Genomic DNA, 22,688 nt, shown 5'->3' with positions numbered 1-22,688 from the left:
ACTGGCTTGCAGGTAGATAGATACTGTTAAACAGCAACCTTCAAATGTGATGACTTTTCATGCAGTTAGTCTGCCTGACTGGGCTGTAACATCCCAACCTGGGTGTATCAGCATGCTGTAGGATAAAATGTTGACAGACCTACTGTAGTCAAGATAGATGACATCTAATGCTCCCCTCAGTCATAATCAGCTTGCATTATCTACTGTGTTTTGCCAAAGACACAGCCTGCTCGAGTATTGCTTTGCTTGTGTGGGTTGTATTTGAAACAGTTAATGGAAACTGATATTCCTAGAGTACATTACCTTTGTCTTACCTCCTTCTAAAAAGTATGAATGTGTAACATAGCTGTCTGGAGGAAGCAGTTCTTCCTTGAGATAGTCTACTCGATTGCCTGTGTCTGATGGTTGTGAATGTTCTAGTGGAGTAACTCATCCTTGCCACGTAATTAGCTAATTAGTTTCTGTCTTTGATAGGCAGCGCTGCATCTGGCAGCGTGTGCTGCCCCGAATAATGGATATATTAGATGAGGAAAATCAGCTAAATTGAATTTAGCATGAACTAGATAAGCAGGCAAGTGCATTTAATACCACAGGCAATTATTTCTATATATAGAAATATTAGGTCTCAGTGAATGTACTCATGACCTTATCAAGTGCTCAAAGGAGAGAAAAGAAGATTTAGTAGTATGTGTTTACAGAAATGCAGTGAAAAACATGTGAAAAGTACTGAACTAGTGAGAGAATGATTTACTATAATAAAGACTGGGAAAAGGGTATGGATAACTTTCTGACCTGTGAGCAGTCTGCAACTTCCAAAAAAAAATCTCACTTTGGCCCAAAAATTGCACATCAGAATGCATGTTTCCTGTACATAAAGTCTCCTAGTGGCCACATCTCCAGCCCTGCTGACAGTCTTATTCATGCCGTGTCATATAGGTTGTACTTTGGCTCTGTTTTCACATTACCTGGGAGCTTGTGCCTTTATCATTGTCTTTCTGCGGAAGGCCGAGGTGCAGCTCCCCAGCCTCTTGGCAGAGAGGCAGCAGTACTCACAGTGGCTTTTGTAGGTAGGCTCTCTTTACGTACTGCTTGTTTTGCAGCCTAGATTTAAGAGGAGATTCCATTGTGTGTGGAGAGCTCCTCCATTTAAAAAATCTTCTTGAAACAGTTGCAGAGAATGGACTACAGTTTAATGTTTTATCTAAAAAGTTACCTCCTGCTTGCTTCTGCTTTTATTTTCCAAGGATTTGGGGGGTTGGACTCGGTCTTCAGAGATCCCTTCCAACCCCTACAGTTCTGTGATTCCGTGATGTTCTAATCATTTCTCCTTCCTGGAGTGGCTGACAACTGTCTCTTTTCTAGGGAAAATACTGTGAATGGGGCAAAATAGTATAACAGGTAAAAATTACATAATAGAATCATTAAGGTTGGAAAACACTGAACTGCATAACAGAGTGCAGCTTCAGGCTGTGTGTTGTACCTCTGTTTTCCAATGCAAGCCAGGCAACTTAACTTGACTCACATTTAGCAGCACCTTGGCTGGAGGCTTGCTGTGGTTGTAAAACGTCACCTGGCTGCTTATTTCTCTGTAAACAAGAAAAGAATGTCATTACTACAGCCGTATCTGTATTTGGACTGAATTTTTTCAAATATCTTTTTGAAAGGTTTTGACATCAAAAAGGCTTGAGATACAGTGGATTTCTTTTCCATGCATTCCTGTAGTTCTGTTGGTTTTGTTACCTTTTTTTTTTTTTTTTAATAGGTGAGTGTCTATGCAAGCAATTAGTAGATTTTTTTTTTTGTTCCCAGCCTTAGGAGAATTGTAGTCCCAGCAACTTCTGGGACCTTGTCACTGGCACAGACTCCAGCAATGGCAAAACTGCCAGGAATGCATTTTAAAGTATTGGTAAAGCTGTGAAAGTTCACTGAGTCATTCTAGGTCTGTGTTGTTCCTTCTGTTTATGGAGCTTTAATACTTTGACCGCTGATTGTGCCTGTGAAGGCAGCTTATGCATCTGGTTTTAAATGACTAAACAAGCTTCCCCGGGTGTACTGTAATTTAGTAGCAATCACGCCCTCATAATTCTCAGACACCCGCTCATTTAACAAATAAAATAAGCCTCAGTTACATTATTCAAGCCTTGTACACACCCAGCTGTTTCTCTTTGGTGTGTGCATATTGCCTATTATCTGAGCATGGAGCTGCCCCAGATAAGAAGCAGAGCATTGCACAAAGCCAACCCCCACATGTGGCAGAGCTGAAGCCGTGCCTCCTGGGTTAACAACCCTCTGCCTCCACAGGGCCAAAGGTAAGCAGATACGGGGCAATAGGCTGCTGGAGGATGCCTACCAAATAAAATATGTAATGAACATGAGTTTAAACAGCAAATAAATGCTGAGTGCACATTGTTTCTTGAAGTCTGACAAATACTGAGGGCTGCTGCCCTACCAGAGGGAGGTTGAAGCATTTCTACGTCTTCTGTGAAGTGCAAGAAAGGTGTTGAGGAATGATAATCAGGGTCACTCTGCAGAGAGCTTGTGAAGAGCTATTACAGCACTTGGCCTTACTGATGCTACTACAAGAGAATGAGGCCGGCTGGTGTTTAACAGTCTGTGTAAGAAAGCTCTCCCTAAACTAGGCTCACTAATTAGAGCGGGAGTTTCTGTCTCCAGATACAAGCTTTCATGTGGTAAATGCTCAGTTACAAATACATTAAGCTATTGACTTTCTGATGCCTTGCCAGCAGCAGGTAACTCAAATATTCATTTCCTAGAAGTACTGGGAGATTAAATCCTGGAAGTTTTTTGTTTCGGTTTTCAGTTTATCCCATTATCTATTCAACAAACTGCAGAGGAGTGTGTGAAATGTCTCTGTGGGACAGTGTGGATCCCCTCCAGCGGGCACTTGATGTTTGCCCTGAACTCAAATGGCTTCACCATGAGTGGGTTTGCAGGTGGACAATTTCAGAGCTTGGTGTGGCTTTTGTCCAGTTGTCTGCTGATTTGCAGAGATCTGTGAGCTACTTCAGGGAGGTCTGTAACAGACATGTTAAGCAGATCAAGTCCACTGACACTACAAGGCAATTCATGTGCTGCTTCTGGCCTGTGATTTGCTATGAGCCCAACCTCATAACTGAATATTTTTGTTTGAAGTGGGGGGGTGTTAATGTTTTGAATAGGATGGAAAAGCATTGCTCTAACTTACCTACATTTGAAATTGTAGCTTTTACGCTTTATGCTTGCTGTTTTCAAGGATCATTTCTCATCTTGCTTTCCAATTTTTAATTAGTGAAGCAAAATTTTCTCACCTTTGGACTACTCTAAATTTGTGAGGTCATGGTTTTCCTCTAACAGTAGGAGAACTCTTCTATGTGAACCAGAACAGCTCAGTGTTAATTAGCTCATATCAAGATGGGAGCTCTGTGTAATCAAAGCCATTAGGCATTCTGTTATTTACTTGGATGCATTTAAAATCTGTCGTTTTTCTGTGTGTTTTGATTATGTGAGCAAAGTGTGACTGTATTGCTGTTCACCTGGCAAAAACTTCAATGTTGCAATTGTGTGCTTTTGCTTAGAGGATTTTTGTTGTTGGAAATGCTAGAAGTACTAAAATAATTGCAACGTAACTGTTTAATTATGCAATATCCTTTTATCGTAAATGTGTTACCTTGTGTGAAAATTTAATACATGAAGTAAACAGCAGTCAGCTGTCAACTGGGGGAATTTGCTTCACTGGAGGTATGGAGAGGAAAAGGAAAAGAGACTAACTGCTGAGCCAAACTTTAAAACCCACTTTGGAGATACAAGGAAATTCTTAAGTACCTGTGAAACTGGTTTCAGAGGATGAAAGGGTTTGGGGAGATAAGGAGTGTGACTGTCCTAAGTCCCACAAGTGCACAAAAGGTCATACATGCAAATGCCCAACATGTTGGGTAAGATGTGCCTGCTTCATCCTGTAATGCCTTCTCTGATGGCTGTGCTTGGTAATGTGGGTTACAGAAAGCAACATTTTGCAGTTCAAAATGATACACAAAATGTGATACAGCTAGCATTTTTAGGAAGGGATTTTGGCCATTGCCTAACTGCTGTGCTGCTGCTTCATGCAGTCCATCTCTTCTCAGCAACGTGTTTTCAGAAAGCTGTGGCTGTTGCTTTGTAGGCGAGCAAGATGGATTTCACATCCCAGTGAAAATTTCCCCTTCCTCTGTAAGCTGTATCCAATTTCCAGAAAGAGAATAGATGGGAGAAATGCACAGGAAGCCCTGGTTGGGAAAGATGATGTCTTGCCCTTTACCCTTAGCAGAATGGTAGTTTTATCAGGTAATAATACTGCATTGCTTTTAGACTTGAAATTCATCACCTGCCTGCGCTAGGTAGGGCTGATGGCGTCCACTTCCCTTTCTGCTGCACACACTAAATGACAGTCTGTTCAACACCTACAACTGGAGCATTGCGTTCAAAAAGGAACAAAGGGAGCAGATTTTGTTACTGTGATGATGTATCAGGCTTCCAGCTGCAACAGAGCAATCCCCGTCTGCCTCTCATCAGTTCTGTTTGCAGAGCTGTCACCCAGTCCCTCTCGTCTCTCTTGCTTCCTGCTCCAGTTTTCTTTTTCTCCCCTCCTATTTTGTTTACCTCTTGTCCCTCCCTCCCTCTCATTTCTCAATTCCTTTGCCTCTGGCTCTCTCCAAACCACAATTCCCAGAGTGCCAATTAAGCTCTTAGCATTACAAATCTCAGATTTAATAGCAGGAGCTGGAACTCAGCCAGGCATCAAGAAGACCCTGACCTTCATTCTGGGCTGCTTCAAGTGTGCTGGAGAGTGGGAGATGTGATGGGTTTAATGCTTCCCACCTGTTAACCTGCAAGGTTCACTTCAGATGTTTCTTTGTTTTTGATGTTTCTGTAATCCTACCTTTGAGCAGTCTCTTGTGATGTTTGTTTTACACACCATTATATGCTTACTGGAATGAGCTCATGGAGGAGCCCAGCACCATGGCACAGATGCATAGAGGTGAACGTTTACAGTTTTGTTGCATAAAATAATATACGAAACATGCTCTAAACATTAGTGAAATCAATTCAGAATATATAATTAGATGATTAATGCAGGTGCAAAAATCTAACTTGAAATCAGCATCCATAGACTTTGCTCTATGGAAGTGTCAGCAGTAGGAGCCATGTGGAGCTTTATACCTTCTCTAACAGCATAATTTAATAAGATAACCTTAAATTTTGCATGTCACCAGTTCAGCTCTGGAGTTCTTGGATTAATGTATGCACATCAGTTTTTCTCCATGTGGTGAACCATTTTGTCCGGAATCGTAAAGCACATTCTCAGTATTCTTTTGTCAGATGGCAAGGTGACTGTCTCTATCCTGCTCTGTACAAATGTAGAAAATGTATTCTATTTGTAGTCTAGTTTAAGTTAAGCAACAGAACTCCTCTGTCTCCTGTGGAATTTTTGAGCCAACTCCATATTAACAGAGCAGTCTTTGATCAGAAGAGGAATTGTCTTCATCTACTTATTTTTTAAGCAGGAGAATTGTTGGGCTGTGCGTTGGGGCACTGCTGCTCCTACCTGATGTCAGCTGCCTGAAAAAAATAACTATAGGTTATCTCATGTGTGAGTACCTTTTATTCCTCTGGAACAGAGGCCACGTATGACAGTGAAAAATACTTCTCAAATGAGTGTACACTTTCTCAAATTAATTCATTTTATGACCTCTTTTGGTTCTGACTCAGTGCCAACTGGATTGCATTGATGTCAGCAATATAGACGCTATATTTGTCAATAGCTGAATTCCAAGTTAAGATGATCACAGTCCTTTTAGCAATAGAGATTGAGATGTTTCACAAGCACCAGACACAGGTGAAGGCTTAGCATTTCTCTGCTAATCCTTGGTGTGCTGTTGGTGCTTGAACCTTTCTCTGTTGCAACGTGGTTGTGAGACAGCTGTTACTACCTAGATCCATTGCTCTGTAGTGAGAGTTATGTGAGTTTTATGTTCCAGTAGAGTTACCCATTGGCTGCACATCAGATGGTACAAGATCACTCAGCAGGGATAAATCCTGTTACCAGGGTTAAAATGGTTTCATTCAACGACTTAAATCTGATGACAGGAGAAATTGTGAGAAAAAAACCTCACCCATTAAAGAAAAAGTCTCAAACTTATGTAGACTTTTAAGCTGTTTAAAGCTGTATTTTCTTGTGTTGAATTCATGGGGCATTAACTGAACAACAGAAAACATGACTGGTTAATGACAAACAGTACTAAAGATCAAAGGTGGAATAATGAATCAGCAAATACTGTGTCTACAGATTCTTCTCTTTGTAGTTGTCTTTGCTTTGGTTTTTCTTTATTGTTTGGAGAAATGAATTGAACCGAGTTGATTCTTAACTACCTGTATGGTGTCCTGTTCTGAACTGGACAGAATGCTCTCCAACCTTGAAACCTGCAATGTTTTTGCTCCAAAGATAAGCTTACCTCATCCTTTGCATACATATACATCAGAGTGTTACTGGAGGGACTCAGAACTCATAAGAACTGTGGGATGTTGAACAAGAAACAAATAGAGGTTTAATGTGAGCTTTTAAAATAAAACTTAAGCTAGTTTGCCTGTGCCAACTTTCCTCTTCTAAATTTGCCATTAGAAGAACACATTTAGGCACTATTTGCTTAATGGTTTGATATGGAAATAGTGTCCATAGATCCTAACTATTTTAGCTACATTGTGCTCAGAAACAAACGGCCAGCGTTTTATTTTTGCTGGTACTGAGGTCAAACCGCTTTAAAAATGGTAAGTGCATTTCTAAAGTGATAGCATTACCTCTGTGGAAAACGTCTTACAGATGACACATTCCCCATATTTTAGAGTTTTTTAAGAATGAGTAGACTCTATCTCAAACAGAACTGATAGAATTGATGCACGTAATGTCTCAGACCACATATTCTGCTTTATTTTACTTTAGAAGGGCACTTGTATTCTGATGAGACTTTATGTTTGTAAGAAGGGTGTAAAGCTGCTATGTTAGTGACCTAGGATAGAGAGCAAGTGCAGCACTGTAATGTCAGTGCTTAGACATGCTTAAGCCCTCAAGATTCCTGTTTCTCGCTGTTTGGGCCCAAATGCAGTACTTTTGCTTATTAGTATGGCAAATGTTTGCCCTTTGGTTTAGTTGTATGGACATCCAAGATTATCTGCTTCAAGAGTCGCACTTTTGAGGTATAATGTACCTGTTCAGAAATGATAGAATAAGATAAGTGAAAATTTGGTGGATTTGACCAAAGGTTATTTATGGACAAGTCTAACAAATGAAATCTTGCTGTTTGATTTTGTTGGGGGTTGCTTTTAATTCAGTGCCACCACCCTCGGGTTTTTTGCAGGACTCAAATTTCAGCATAAAAATGCAATTCATAGAGCAATCGGAAGGAGACAACTGTCCATAAATATGGGAATAAATAAAGGATGGGGAAATCTGAACTGATTGAGACTGACCTGAATTATGATCATTGCCACTGAAAGTGGCATTTAGCAAGTGTTAAACACTTTGACTTGTTATTTAATACAGGTAATAGTAAAAACAGGAGTTATTCATAGAAAGTAGACTCAGCTTCAGAGGAAAAAAAAAAAATCCAGCAGGTCCACAGTGCAGTGAGAAAGTAAGTTACCATGACTGCAGGCTCTCTAAGATACTGAAAAAAATAGATCATTCAGTAAGAGGAATTGAAAAGCCAGGCCTGAAGAGAGACTAAGCATAGACTGGACCTGGGAGGATCTTGTTTTCCCTCATATAATTCTGATTATTGAGCACATGTTATGTTGTCCATCAGCAGTTAAGTCAGTAAGACCAAGGATGGAGCAGTACTGAAGAGGCACAAAAGGGAGAGGTGAGAAGCAGTGCTTTCTTCCCCAGAGAGAGAGCTCTGGCTGACAGTCTTTCAAGTGCTTAAAATAATCATCCCATAAAATGAAGAAGTCAGGAGAGCTGGGGAGGGATGCTGTTAATTAACGAGTGCTGTCAACTGTGGAGACATAGGTAGCCCTCAAAGGATGGAAAAATGCAGTGGAAAGAACGGATTTGTTTTTCTTTTCCAAGTGCAGGCAGCATGTGTGTAATTACAGCGCTTTGTGAAACTCTGGCGTACAACGACTGAATGCCATGCAAATTTAGGAATGTCAGGATCTCATTAAACTGGCACCATTTGCATTGAAGTGCAACTAGGAGAAAGCCGAGAATTTTCTGCATCTTAGTGTTTCAGCTCTCAGTAAGATATCTGCTTTTGAAATACATGTATAACAATTTCAGTGTCCTTAATACTTGCTTGATAGACATATCTTAGATATATAAGCGTGTGAAAACACTGTTCTTTCATAAGCAGGGTGCAAGGGAGAAAGATTTAAGGTACAGAGAAGATGCTGCTTTTCTGTTTAATTTTACAGATGTAATTGTTACGCAAGCTAAATCACCATAACTGTTATCTGCCCGTGTTGTTACTGCATCAGGAAAATCGAATTAACTGTCTCCTCATGTATTTCAGGTCAGCAAATTCCACCCTTAGATCCTCATGAAAATGGTAACAATGGAGCAATCAAACTTGGAAGGCAGACTTCACAGACGGGTAGGCGGTGCTGCTGACCCAACTTGATCTTTTGAGATTTACTTGAAAAACAGCACCATTTACTCTTTCATGGAGAAAGGACTTCATGATCTCAGTGACGTGGCTCCTTATCTTGAAAGCAGTAATATCAATACTTCCCGTGAGTAATAACACAAGGACCAGAAGCAGAAAGCTTTACTTCAGATGGATTTTGTAAAACCTACTTGGAAAATCCTTCCTAATATCTTGTCAAAATTACAGTGTCCAAGTATTCTGATACTCTGTTTCAGCTGATGACTGTCCTTTTTAAATAAAAAGAACCTTTTATATAAATTCTAGATTTGCTACCGAAAAAATCTTTTTACATTACAAAGTGGACGTGGCATGTTTTTAGAGTTTTCTGTTTCGCACTGTGTAAGGGTGCGAAAACCCATAAAACCTGAATTTTGGCTCAGTTTCTCTGCCTTGTTAGCTGGACTCTGCTTCTGTATTTTTCTAGATCTGTAGCTTCATCTTATGCTTTCAGTAAATACCAGCAAGAATTGAACTGAATTTGCTGACTAGAAGAATGGATCTGAAGGATGAGCAAGTGCAGTTTGTTCAGGCTGCAAGTCAACATCTGTGTCAAGAGGAGCTGTGCGTGTGAAAGAAGGAATTGTCATGAAGGAGGCTGTTGGACCTCACTGCTCTGGAAAGAACTGAAGTAGCAGCAGCTGCACTTTGCTTGAAATGATTTTCGAGGCATACGCTTCATTAATTGCTGAAATTGTTAAAAACACGAATACCAGCTTAATCTCTATTGCTTACCAAGTTTCTGCCCTATCTGAGTCCCAGGCTAAGATTTCTCAGCTTAACAGCCCCACTTCTGTTTCTAAAAGAGTGCCACCTGCCCCTGTGGGCCAGGACTCCTTTCCTGGCTCGCTCCAAGACATCCCTGCAAGGCTGTTGGAGAACAACAGTTCTGTGCAAAAATGGTTTGGGCTTAAAGACTGGAACCTGATAAAGCAACATAGAGTGTTTCCTTACAAGTGCAATTCTCTTCTTTTGTGGAATAGTCTCTTCAGCAACATGGGGATGCAATATGAGGAACTACTGCATGATGCCTTTGAAGCTTATTTGCAGCACATGCTAGAAAAATAAATCCCAGAGATGGGTATGAACTAGAAATAATGTAAAATTGTGTTCTTCACTTCCATCTCTTATGAGTATATGTGACTGATTTTGCTTTTCCATCGGTTTGGTTGGAAATCTAAACAAGGGTGAATTCACCTCATAGTCCAACATTGATTTGTTCTCTTACTGGGAAAATAGACCTCATCATACCTTTTCTGGGGGCCTTATGAAAAATAAAAGAGGAAAGTAACCTTCTTCTATAAATCATAAATAGGCAGGCTAGAGCTGGGCTTCAGTGTTTATGCATAAACCCAGACTTTCTTGCTAGGCTGTGTGGTTGCTTTGATAAAATAGTACTAATTATTAGTGGTTGAACCAGAGCCGAGTCTACTGAATGGGATTATTTCCTTTTCTTTGAAGGGCTTAAATAATTAAGATCAACTGAGCTGTTTCCCACCTCATCTTATCTAAGATCCCGAACTACACTGGTTTTTCACCTAATATCCTCTCTGATTTTGGATTCTTTTGAAAGCACTCACACCTGGAAATTTGTAAGCACAAACACAAGAGCTCCCAATAGAAAGGATAGTTAGGGTGACCTTTCAGTTTTGTCACCTGTGCTGATCATGCCACTGCTTAATTGCAGCAACTGTTCTATTGACAATCCATCGTTGTTCACATGAGAATTCAGCGGTCATCGCAGTCGGTACTTGGTAAGGCTCCTTTAGGGACCATCCAAGACATCTCCACAAGGCTGTTGCAAGAACCACAGTTCCATTCAAAAATGATTTGGGCTTAAAGGCTGGGATGTAATAACGCAAAATAGAGTGTTTCCTTACATCCCGTCCCAGTGTGTCTGCTTGGGGAACCCAGGCAGCTACAGTAGGGCAGGGGAGTTTACTGTGACCTAAACTAAAAGGAACTGATCACTAATACAGATTAATGCTATTGATGGGATCTGTGGCTCATCTGTGAAAGGCTAGACCTGGTAGCAAGAAAACAAGGTGAGGTGGAACCCACGTTGTTTTAACACAAAATTTAGCTCAATGTATAGCAGTTATGCATAACTGATTTTTAACTTTTCATAGATCTGTATGGTATCTGTCTTCATAATGTGATGTCTCAAATCTCATTAAGCCTTACTTGAGATGGCTGAAGGCTTCGTAAGACAGTTCTGCAAGTACTGTATACTCCTAATTTCTGATACAACTGGCCTTTTATGCGGATTCTGAATAGGACAGATATTGTCTTGACCAACCAGTTCTCTCAGCTGCCACTGAGCTGCTTGTGATTCAGAACAGGTTTTTGAGTTACGCCTTTAAATAGTGTAAAATTGGAAATGATTACAGTGGATTTCCGGCAGATTTTAGAATTCAAATACTAGCGAAGTAGGCTCAAAGCTATTTTTGCATTAGGTGGGCCAAGTTTCAATCACCTTGTTCTTCTTTTTCTCACTTGAATAAGTTTGTAGAATCTTGGAGTCACAGAATGGTTTGGGTTGGAAGGGACCTCAGAGCCCACCCAGCCCCCCCTCCTGCCATGAGCAGGGCTACCACCCACCAGCTCAGCTGCCCAGGGCCCATCCAACCTGGCCTTGGGTGCCTCTTGGGTTATGGTGAGCTTCAGCAGAGTACTCTGGAGTCTCGTGTAAAAACAGCAAGGCACGGTGCTGTGTAGTAGCTTGTGTTTACTTTTAAGATAGGCCCAAACTTCAGTGATGATGTCAGTTATCTGCTGTTTGTCAAAGCTGAAGTGTAGCTTTAGCCTTCCTCTTCCATACTTGTGGGTGATGGTTGGCTTAAGAAATAGTGATCTTCGCATGTAAAATTTTTGCTTTCTTTTGTTGCCTTTGTTGTTTGGAAAGTAAGTACCACCACCTTCATAAACAGCCTGAGAAACGACAGAGAAGCAAACAATCTCTGAATCAAAACTTTCAGCAGCAATCATAACTACGTACTGGTTAATGGCTGGTTCAAAGCTACGTGACTGTACAGGAGCACTGAACTCTGTCACTGCTCGGCTCTCCTGGCAGCGATAAGAACAGTGTGCAGTTCTTCATCGGCCAGCCGGTGCTGGCTCTGTTGGAGACTGCTTGTCTCATGCGAGCTGGCAGCAGGACTGGGGTACACTGTGGTGCCAGGTGTGTTTGATGGAGTCTGTTTGCACTGTGACTCACAGCTGTGACTCTCCAACTGCAGGTGACTCGCTTTTCCGGCTTGTCGTGAGCTTGTTTGAAAACAATAATAGTAGAAGGATGATGAAGGAACTTGTTTTCATGTACACTCTGCATATGAGTGTGTATGTAAGTACAGTTTTTTATTGTTACGCTGACAAGTAGTGTATTTTTTCACTATGGCTGAGTCTCATATACTGAACATTGTATTCTGTAAGTACATTTTTTGTTTATGGTCATTTTGCCTTTATGAAGTTAAAGCTGCAGGACGAGGGTAGCAAGAATGTGAAGATACACATAGGTACAATCGTTGATGTGCTGTTTTTATGCATGAAAATGGCATATTGTGAAAAAGTTGGTCTTGCAGCTGAGAAATATAGAAAAGGTCATTGTTATTCAAGATTTGGCACTTGGAAATGTTAAAGTTATGCTAAAAAAAACAACCTGATTATTTTTAGTCATGGTACAGCAGGTCTATCTGAAGTGCTAAAACATACCATGGGTATGTATTAATTACTAGGAAGGTTACCTATTGCCCCTTGTCTCCTCAGTAATTTTTCATGGCGCATGGTGGCGTGCATTATTAGGTTGTAACGAGAGCATTGTCTCTACGTCAGACCTTTTCAGTGCAGTGATGATGTAGTTTACTACTCTACCCTTAACTATTTAAGCCAGAGTCAGTGGTAAATTGTCAGTTTAAAATCAATTTCCAAGTACTCTTCCTCTGTTTTGTTTATGTAAGGGCTTCAATTGGGCTGGACCCACTTGCTTCATATATGGGATGCTGCAATCTGTTAATACTTTACCTTCCGTTTTACATATTAATTGTATCATACCTAATAATATTTTTGCCCTAAGATGTACCTTCCATGTTTTATTTAACCTACAATGATTAACGCTAATAAATGGTTTAAATGCCTCTGACTTGAGGACGCCTGGTTTCAATAAAGCAGAACAAAAGAGGTCCCATTTTTCTCATTATTTGCTCTCCAAAAATGGCTGTTTCCAGTCTGCGTGTTGCCTAACTGGGATTTAAAAGAATGTTGCTTGAAACATGCACAGCTGGTCTCTCAGCAGAGCTGAATGCGTTCCGGGAGGATCCCAAAGTGCAGGTGGACTTTGAAAAAACAGAAAGTGTGAGAATCCCTTTGCTAGAAGTTGTTTGACTTTACCCATTAGAAGAGTGGTTCATCCCAGCAAGGAAATTTGGAACAGTGGATGTTGGGAAAAAGAGACTTTGGAGGTACCACACACTTTAATAGTAAACATAACGCGTGTGGCTCGTGCGGCATTTTCTATTTTGTACCTTTTTATTTATGATAGTACATTTCATGTCTTATTTGTGACTCTTGAGATTGTCCTTAAGAGTTAACGTTTAACACTCCCTTCAAAAGTATGCAGTGCATAGTGCTTCCCAGTGCTGTTGTTTCAGGGGGTTTGTACATTCACTATGATTTTGTTGTGTGACTCAGTTCATAGCTTCAAAGTTATTTCCACAATAATGAAGACTGTGAATATAAATACATCTTTTACATTGTTATCTATAAGGAAAAATGGGATTTTGGAGCAAAGCTTTTCCAATGACTGTGATAAATTCACACCAACACACAAGAAGTGCAGTTAGAAACCCTGTGAATGACACATCTGGTGGAAACATGGTGACCAAATGCTACCAAGTGACCAAAACCACCATTAATCTGTGTAAGGAGAAACCAGCATTTCAGAGGAGTCTCTGTGAGTTGACTTCCTACTTTAAGATACCCAGCAGGACCTGTTTCCCACGTTAAAGCATTCAGAATCACGTTGAAGAATTATGTATTTATTTCTAGCTACTCAAAAATAAAAGTTTAAGTCAGATCCATAAACATAAAGAGGAAAAGGTCGCACAGATGCCAAGCTGAACAGGAGCTGGCGGCATGCCCTCGCTGCTAAGAAGGGTGGCAGTATTCTTGCCTGCATTGGAGCATTGTCAGCAGCTCAGAAGTGATCCATCTCTACACAGCACTGATGAGACTGCACCTGAAGTACTGATTCCACTTTTGGGTCACCCAGCATGAGAGCTGTGGGCTTACTGGAAAAGTCCAGTGTAGGGCCATGAAAATGAAGGAGCGCCTCTGCTGTGAGGAAAGGCTGAGGGGAGCTGGGTTGCTCAGCTATGAGTGGAGGCTCAAAGGGATTTCATCAATGTATAAATATAAATACCTGAAGGGACAGCACAAGGACGACAGAGCCAGACTCCTTCCAGTGGTGCCCAGCACCAGCACAAGAGGCCACGGGCACAAACTGGAGCACAGGAGGTTCCCTCTGAGCAGCAGGCAGCACTTCTGTGCTGTGCAGGTGACGGAGCACTGGCACAGGCTGCACAGAGGCTGTGGGGTCTCCTCCTTGGAGGTCTGCAGAAGCCGCCTGGCCGTGAGCTTTGGTACTCTCCTCTGGGTGGCCCTGCTTCAGCAGGGCTGGGACTGGGGGACCCAAGAGGCCCTGCCTGCCTCAGGCATGTTGGGATTCCATACATCGTTCAAGGAAAGCCTAAGAAGCCCCCTTGCAACTATTCTCAGTGTGCTGGAGAGTCAGAAGTGAGTGCTGTTTTTCCTTTCGGTGTGAAGAGCTGTGCCCTTTGACATCCACTTCCTGGCATTGTCAGCGGGATGTTTCATATGGCCTGGAAGCATGTTCTTGTAGTGCTTCAGCTAATTTGCAGCTTTATTTTGCTGTAAGAGGGGAGCAGCACAATTGGTTGGGAAATAAACCCCCTCTGCTTCCTTTTGGTAGACTGCAGATTGTGTCTCTGAGTACTTAGGGAAAATCATTTGATGTTATGGGCTTCAAAAACTTTCCTAATACAGCTTCAGTCTTTCTGCAGAGCATCATAGGACGCCCTGCTGTGATCTCTTGAGCACTCTTCTGAAATGAGGACAGAAAATCTGATGAAATAGTCTGTGTATCTCCTTCATGCTTCCGCCCCCTCAGCTAAGCTGTAAGAGCGTTTAGGCTGCGATCAGATTGTAAAACCTCTCTTTTTCTCTGAAAGGAAAACAGAAAGCTGCAAGATTTTTGTTTCCCTCCTTGATGCTGTTCTACATGAGGCTACAGAGTAATTTTCTTAAAAGCATTGAAATACGTAAGGGAGCATGGAGTGGCTGGAAGTGTTTGTGCCAGTGCCTCTGCTAATTGGTGTAGGTTGCTCCCTGGGGGCTCAGCTTCCACAATGGGATGCATTCATGTGTGATGGTGTTCTTGACCTTTAATAAGATCTGCTTTGGATTAGATCTATTTAGCACCTGTGCCAGTGCCGATTTCATTGTTTGATAAACACTGTTGCTCTTTCACTGTTCCAAAGTAGAACTCTTCAGTAAAAGCTGTAACATCAATAGTTGACCGCATTTCTCAGGTTGAGAAGTAATAAGTCATAGCATAATGCAGCATTACACAGCTTGTCTGCAAAATCGATTTCAGATGGTTTTCTCTTCTCTCCATTAAGCTCTGCAAGAAGAATCCTTGCTGCAAAATGTCTGTGTTTGCATAATTCTGATACTATCGAGCATGTCCTCATAGAGATTGGTTTGTATGACCACTTATCATGGCAACGTGTTCTGCAGAAATATGAGGGCATGCTCATTGTATTAGGATTCACAGTGGTGTGTTTTCAACAGATAAAGTGCAGAAGCGTTGTTGGAATTGTTTTGTAACGCAGTGATTGTGAAAGCTTGGGACAACACGCTGGCAGAACTGGAAGTGCAATTGACCTGTACTAACTTGCATTCAGCATCACAGCAAATTAACAAGTGTTTAATAAGATGTCTTTATTCAGTGTACAAAAGTCAAGCACTGGGATGTGGAAAAGAATTTTGAGGCTTCTGGTTAGGAATTAAAAAATTATCATCTTGGGAAGGACTTGGTTTTTGTTTTTTTTTCTTTTTCTTTTCCTGGCTGTTAAATTACTCTGGTCAGAAACCATTTTATCCCTGAGACTCCCTGAAGGACTGCAAACAAATAGACTTTCTGCAAAAGGTGCTGACCTTGTTTCTCAAAAGCTCCTGGCGAAGCCAAGCCTGATCCTTCTGACCACCTTTGAACCTTTCTTTAAGACGCACCTAATTCATGATGAAAAGCTCAACCTTTTTATTCTCACACTCTGGATATTTTAGGAAAGAAAACCACACATCCACTGAAATCCATTTAATGCTCATTTATTTTACTTTAGTCAATGTCATTTCTGCTCCCTTTACTATAGCAAAATATCTGTTGAAACAAGAGGATACTGAATCCTCAGAACTGAATCCCTATTCCCCTCCAACAAGCAGAGAGCTCTGGGGGAATGCTCTGTGGCAGATTATGAGGGAAGCAATCGCTTGGCTTCCGATTACATATTGACAAGTGGCAGTCAATAAGGAAGTCAGCTCGCACGCCTAAGAGATGCCCTTGAGGAAAATGAACATGGCGTTTCTTCCTGTTTGACAGTACAGCACAATTTGGGGGGCAGGAGATAGCACTGCTGTTACTGACTCGGCAGATAAGCAAGAAATGAGTAAGAGGACGGTACCAGTTTCTCTTCGCTTGTTTAATAGGGTTGAAATGTAGGTTAAGCACCTTACAAAAGAAATCCCTGCTTCTTGTCATCTACAAAGAGCCAGGCTGCTATGCTGAAGAATACATAGCAGTTTAGCACGAAAGAGCAATGGATGCAACATGGCTAACACTATGCATTTCAAAATCCCTTTTCAATACAACAGCTCTGCGAAAAAACAAATCATCAGCAGACAGAGAATTACTACCAACTATCCAAGTTACTCTCTGTGTTCATCACTCTCTATATGGTACAATTTTGCACTGTAGGCCTTTACCGAAAAAGCTTACAGTGTGGGAAGTAGGAATCTCCTAAGAGCCCTCAGAAGGGATATTCAAAATAAACGCGTAGGTTTTCAGTGCTATTTCTTGAGATGTTCAGAAATGAAAATAAGAATGCTTTCCTGGCGCCGCTCCCTTTGGAGATACCATTCGTCCTCTGAGATTTGTGACACTCGTTCTCCATTCTCAGGGAAAATTTGCTTTTAAGGTGGTAACCTGAACTGCCTGTTGGCACTTCACCAGTTCTCCACCCCACCATCATAGAACAGAGGGACAGAAGTCTTATCAGCAGCTGACGTTTCTAATGGAGGTGACTCTGTTTCTCAGCAGTTTTAGATATGTACTGCTGTACACCAATGTCTGCCTCTGATGTTGTGGGCCGACATAATAGCATAGGAGGCATTACTTTTGGAGTAGCCCTTGTCAATAGTTATTTCTTTTCAGAAGACAGAATTTTTGGAGGGGGATTTAGTTTTCTTGGAAGGAGAACAAAGCCAGAATGTTATGTTGGCAATAAAATAGTGAAGGGGAAAGAAGGAGGAAACAACATAATGATGTCCTACCTGGGAAGATACGCTTGGAGGTTGGTAATAACCCCACTGAGGTGACAGATGAGGAACAAAAGAGATACCTGAAACGGAAATTTGATGTAAAAAGGCTATCACATCATAAATAGTCAAAGAGCACCCACACGCATTTCATGGCCCAGCCCCATTAACACCATCGTTACTTAGTACACCTGGCCCACAAACGAGCGTAAACAAACACAAGATGAGGAGTGCCTCGAGTGGCTAAAGACTCCACCTGTGAAAAATAATACTTTATCTGTGTGTATATCTGAATGTACAGAGTACAAAGCCCATTGCATAAAAGATGACGCACATTCACAGTCTGCGACTGGTTGGCAAGTAGGAGCCTTGGACTAATGACTTTGGTGAACACACTGCCATGCACTTACATAGCCATTCTCCCTGCGTGGTTCAGCTATTCAGGAAGCTTGATTTCAGCTAAAAGATGTCTTGGCATGATGGGTTGTTTTGTAGGAAAAGGGCAAATCATTCCAGAGAAGGCTACAGAAGAAAGGGTGAGGTGGTGACAAACGTATCCAAATAGATTTGCACTGAGTGATTTAACCATAGCAAGTCTTCACGTTCTTCAGTTTGCTCATGTTCCTCATTTTGCTGCAAATCACACCCCAGTGAAAGATGCATGACATAGCAGAAAACTGAACCCTTCCTTGTGTGATAGATACGTTCTGAAAAATTACAGGGCCTGAAATGATGACCAGATTAGAAAGAGAACATCCGTCTGAGAAGCCTTTTTCACACTAAGTCAGTGACAAGGAGATGAGGATGTCCAGGAGCTACGGGTTTCTGAGCTCCAGGAAAGTGGTTACTATGCAATTTGGCAAGATGACTCAGCACGTGTCTCTGGTAGTGAGGGAGAGTTATTCAGGCTGCCTTCTGACAGATCTGCTTTTGAAGAATGCCTGATTTTTCAGTGAAGCAGTGCCAGAATTCCTATGAGAGATTCCCACTCTTCAGGATGTTTGAGGAAAGACATTGTGCTCCCTGACGATTTAAACCAGTGCTGGAATTTGTCCTTCCACTTAGCAGGGCCTCCAAGGCATAACAACTGAATCCTGGAAGTTAGATAATTATGATGTACATTTTAAGCCAGCCACAGGCAAATAATTAGAATTTGGGAATGTGTGACTCCTTTCTGGTATCTTTGGGTCATACTAGAAATGTAAGCAAGCTGTGTTTGAAGCTAAGTGGCCTATCTGATCTTATACATACCTGTGCTGTATAGAGTGTATGATGAGGCAGTGCAGGAATTTTCTCTCAAATTGTATCCTCACCTACAATTTTAAATGGAACCATTACTGTGATGTCACAGGATGTCCATTACATTGTCATCTTACATACTTTTGTACTCAGTGCTGGCTGATGAAGCCTGAGATTCTGACTGATTATGATGCAGCGCAAACTGCTGCTTTTCTCCCACTAAGGTGAATGCCTCAAATTTATGCAGCTATCCTCTCTCAACCTTCCCTCCTTCTATGAGGCCTCTTAGTAGGAGCAATTCCAAGTCAGCCCTCTGAGATTCTGAAGACTGAGGTAGGTGTGTATGCTGTTAGCATGCTGTCAGGCCTCCAGGTGACCCCATCACTTCCTTCAGAGCTGGCCTCGGTGTTGTCACAAACAAGATCTTCATGGGCATCTTTGTGCATTTCTATGTTATCCTGTGAGGCAACTGCAAACAATCCATTTCCTTGTGATATCACCTGTAATCTGCAGATGACAAACTGTTGGAAAGTCTTGCACTTCATTAGCTACTCAAGCAGTGTAAAAGTAACAGACAGTAAAACTGAAAATGTGCCAACGTCCTGATTAAGTTCAGCTTGGGTAAACTCTACTGTTCTACCAATTTCTAAGAAAGCAGTCAGATGTTGTTGTGATCATCCCATCAAATGAACTACTTCTACTTGGGTTTAAGGATGCATTCATCTCTATCATCCAGACTGAGACAGATCTGAAGTCTGGTTAGTTGCAACATCATGGCCAGAAGTCCACAATCCCTTGGAACTGGAATTGGAATCTGTTACAACTGGCCCAAGTGAGTTGTTCCAAATTCTCTATCCAATTCACGCTCTAAAAAAGCAGAAAATGTAAGATTTGAAACCTCATTTCACTTTTGAATAAATACAGAGGAAAAAAAAGGGGAAAGAAATACGTGTGATGTCACTGACATACACAGGCTTTCCCAAACTCATGACCAAAAGCTTTCAGGGAAGAGTCTAATTCTCAGATTTAAAATTGGACTTGGTAAAAATGTAACGATTTGATTCCTTTTTTTACTGTCCATCAAAACCATCCCAAGGACGCCTCCTAAGATTTGCTGAAGAACGCATGCCAACCTAGGAAAGTCAGCGTTAGACAGGAAAATTGCCTACAGAGTGATCTTTTTGGCTTAGCCACCTCCAAGATTGAACATCCCACACCTTAACTTGCTTAAAAGTTTCATTAATGATGCATAAGCCAAAATCCAGCTGAGTTCTTTCCCTCACAACTGTACTGTCTCTGAATAGCTAACAAGAGCCAAACACAGCAATTTGCCTCTAATGTGAGTATTGTAGATATGCACCTTGGGAATAGTTTCTGGATAAGAAAGCAGAGTTTTTACTAAGCTACTTTGAAAAGCTGGATTTTTTCTGTTACAATAATGAATTGATAGGAATTTCTCTTTCACTGTATACGTTAGAGAATGCTCATCAGTGGAAGCAAAACACAGTTAAATATTCAGGGTTGAATGCTCCCAAGAGTATTACAAAAACTGGTGGAGATGCTCTTTGAGCCATTCATATTCATTCTGAACAAATTCTGGTGCATAGGGGAAATAGATAAAAAGTGAATGTGGTGCACTGCAAAGAATAAACATGATAGGTTCTGATAATTACAAGCATAACATAAACCCTGGGCAAAATAATGTCAAGACAGACACGGGAAGCAAATGGGCATTAATTCACAGACAAAAGCATATGTAATGTTAATCAATACATTTTAAATCTAAAATAGGTGCTTTCAAACCACAAGAGATGAGACTAAAATGCAGTTGCTTAAGGTAGATGGATTGATATAAGGCATGGATTACTTTAAGGTATTTGATGTAGCTCTGCATAACAATCTGGTTAAAAAAAACCACAGCACTATGCAAAATCAATTTACCTGCATCACATGCTCTCAGAACCAATTAGCAGCTATATCAGCATGTTCCTACTCTCTTCTAATGGGTTATTAACGGCTTCAAAGGAGCCATTGCCATTCAATGTCTTTATCAGTGATCTGGAAGGAAACTTAACATCTTTGCTGCTAACTTGGCAAATGACGCAAAAATTGCTGGGATTGGAAAGAAAACAACAATAAGAACAAAACAAGATAAAGATTTTTAGCACTGTTCTTCAGATCTGAAGTTGTCAGTCAGTATTTAAAAATACCATGAGTCTCCATGTGGATGAGATGCTATTCTCTATCTGCTGGTGGCAGGACTTCCATCTCTCTGAAGCCTCTGGTGCTGCCCTAGTGGATGAATGCACAGTATAGATTCCCGTTTTCCTTATTTCTATTTGCCTTACTCAGGGAAGGAAAAAAACAAGCAATGGCCTGGCACGCATATACATTCCGGGTTTGTACTGGAGGTCTGTTTTTCTGTTAAATTAGAATAATTTCTCTAGATCGCTTCTTCATAGAAGAATCACAGAATTGTAGGGGTTGGAAGGGGCCTCAGGAGATCATCCAATCCACCTCTCTGATAAAGCAGATCCCTACAACAGAGTGCACAGGAAAGTGTCCAGGCAGATCTTGAATATCTCCGTAGAAGGAGACTCCACAACCTCTCTGTACAGCCTGTTCCAGTGCTCTGTCACCCTTACAGTTAAGAAAGGTTCTTCCTGATGCTTTTATGGCACTTCCTGTGTTGCAGTTTTTGCCTGCTACCCCTTGTCCTTTCCTTGTACGCTCCTGAAAAGATCCTTGTACTAAGGACAAAATGAGAAGCATCTGCTTCACTTGAAGGTGAAGGGATGGGAGGAAAAGCTTGCGGAGCAATGGAGACTGGGAAAAAGGGGAAGAGGAGGAAAGCAGCATAATAGGACAGATGTAAGTTCGGGGTGACGGAGTGGGAGCAGAAGTGTCTCAACCCACTCTAACATGTTTCCCTTTAAAAAGCAGAATGTGAAAATTCATGATAGTAGGTGGTGAGCAGTGCCCACAGCACAGGCAGGTTCAGGGCAGAAGGGGTTTGGCTGCTCTCGGGGAGGGGGAGCATCAGGGGACGGTGCACAGCATGACAGGTCTCTGCCTGATGGCTGAGTGAGCTGGTATTAGAAATGTCCCATGTGGGGATAATCCAACACAGGGCATCTTTTGTTATGTAGTGCTTTCTGCAGGCTTTTTTGTACCCCTAGCTATGTCCTAGAGGATACGGCGATTTCAGGACGAGAGGCAACGGATTTAAGTTTTGCCAGGGGAGATTCAGGTTGGATATCAGAAAAAATTTCTTCTCTCAAAGAATGGTGAGGCACTGTCACAGGCTGCCCAGGAAGGTGGTGAGATCACCATTGCTGGAGGTTCTCAAGAACTGTGTGAATGTGGCACTGAGAGACACGGTCAGTGGGCACGGTGTGATGGGCTAACAGCTGGACTGCTTGATCTTCGTGATCTTTTCCAACCTTGATGATTCTGTGATTCTGTTAAAATGCTGTATTTCCTTTCCACCTCTGCAATCTGTTCCTACCTGAGTTTCGGTGATCCACTGATGTACCAGAACAAAGGCTGAAAGATATGTTCCTGTCTGTCCTGTGGTGTATCAGTTGCATATTGCTACCAAACAGCTTCTCATGGGTATCATTTTTACAATTAAGCCATAAATAATTCAGTATTTGGCAGTCAAAGATGCCATCAATAATATTATGCAGACTTTTTACCCCTGGAATGCAAAATAAGCAAATATTTCAGGTAGAATGCTCAGGCTTGTGTGCAGATACAGAAGACATTTGCAACAAACTGGAATGGGGACATGATTCTAGAAACCTTGCATCTTTACTTCTAGACATAATGAATTAATCAAGAGCAAAGATCTTTCGTTTGTGTATTAACCATGTGTTAGTAACCTTAGCTTCTGGCATCTGTTCCAAGAGTGCTGTGAGCCCTTGTCTGCTTCAACAGGAGGAGGAAAGAGAAGGCATTTCCAGGGGTGAGTGAAGCCCATGAAGGCAGAGCAGCTGCAGATGCCCACACGAGCCGTGATATTGCAAAGCTGCAAACCCTTAAGTTTATGCATTTGAGAATTCCTCTGGATTTCACTGGATATAAACATGTGCAACTGAAAAAGCAGAACTTTTGTTGGCATAAGTGCTTGTGATTTAGCTGATCATTTGGAGCTGAGTAAAA

At 41.5% G+C, this 22,688-nt stretch overlaps 1 protein-coding gene across 3 annotated transcripts in view; it reads left to right on the top strand.

Annotated features, from left to right (window-relative positions):
• The window catches only part of RAB31 (RAB31, member RAS oncogene family), a 57,875-nt gene extending 45,023 nt beyond the window's left edge, over positions 1-12,852 (top strand). For all 3 annotated transcript variants that reach the window (XM_052704040.1, XM_052704041.1, XM_052704039.1), the window contains exon 7: positions 8,544-12,852. In XM_052704040.1, the coding sequence (XP_052560000.1) occupies positions 8,544-8,641 (98 nt within the window). In that variant the 3' untranslated portion in view covers positions 8,642-12,852. The remainder of the gene's footprint in view (positions 1-8,543) is intronic.
• The last annotated feature ends 9,836 nt before the right edge of the window (positions 12,853-22,688 follow it).

Source organism: Tympanuchus pallidicinctus, unplaced genomic scaffold (assembly GCF_026119805.1).
Source record: "Tympanuchus pallidicinctus isolate F22 unplaced genomic scaffold, pur_lepc_1.0 scaffold5, whole genome shotgun sequence".
Taxonomy (NCBI): Eukaryota; Metazoa; Chordata; class Aves; order Galliformes; family Phasianidae; genus Tympanuchus; species Tympanuchus pallidicinctus.
This window is presented reverse-complemented; position numbering and strand designations above follow the sequence as displayed.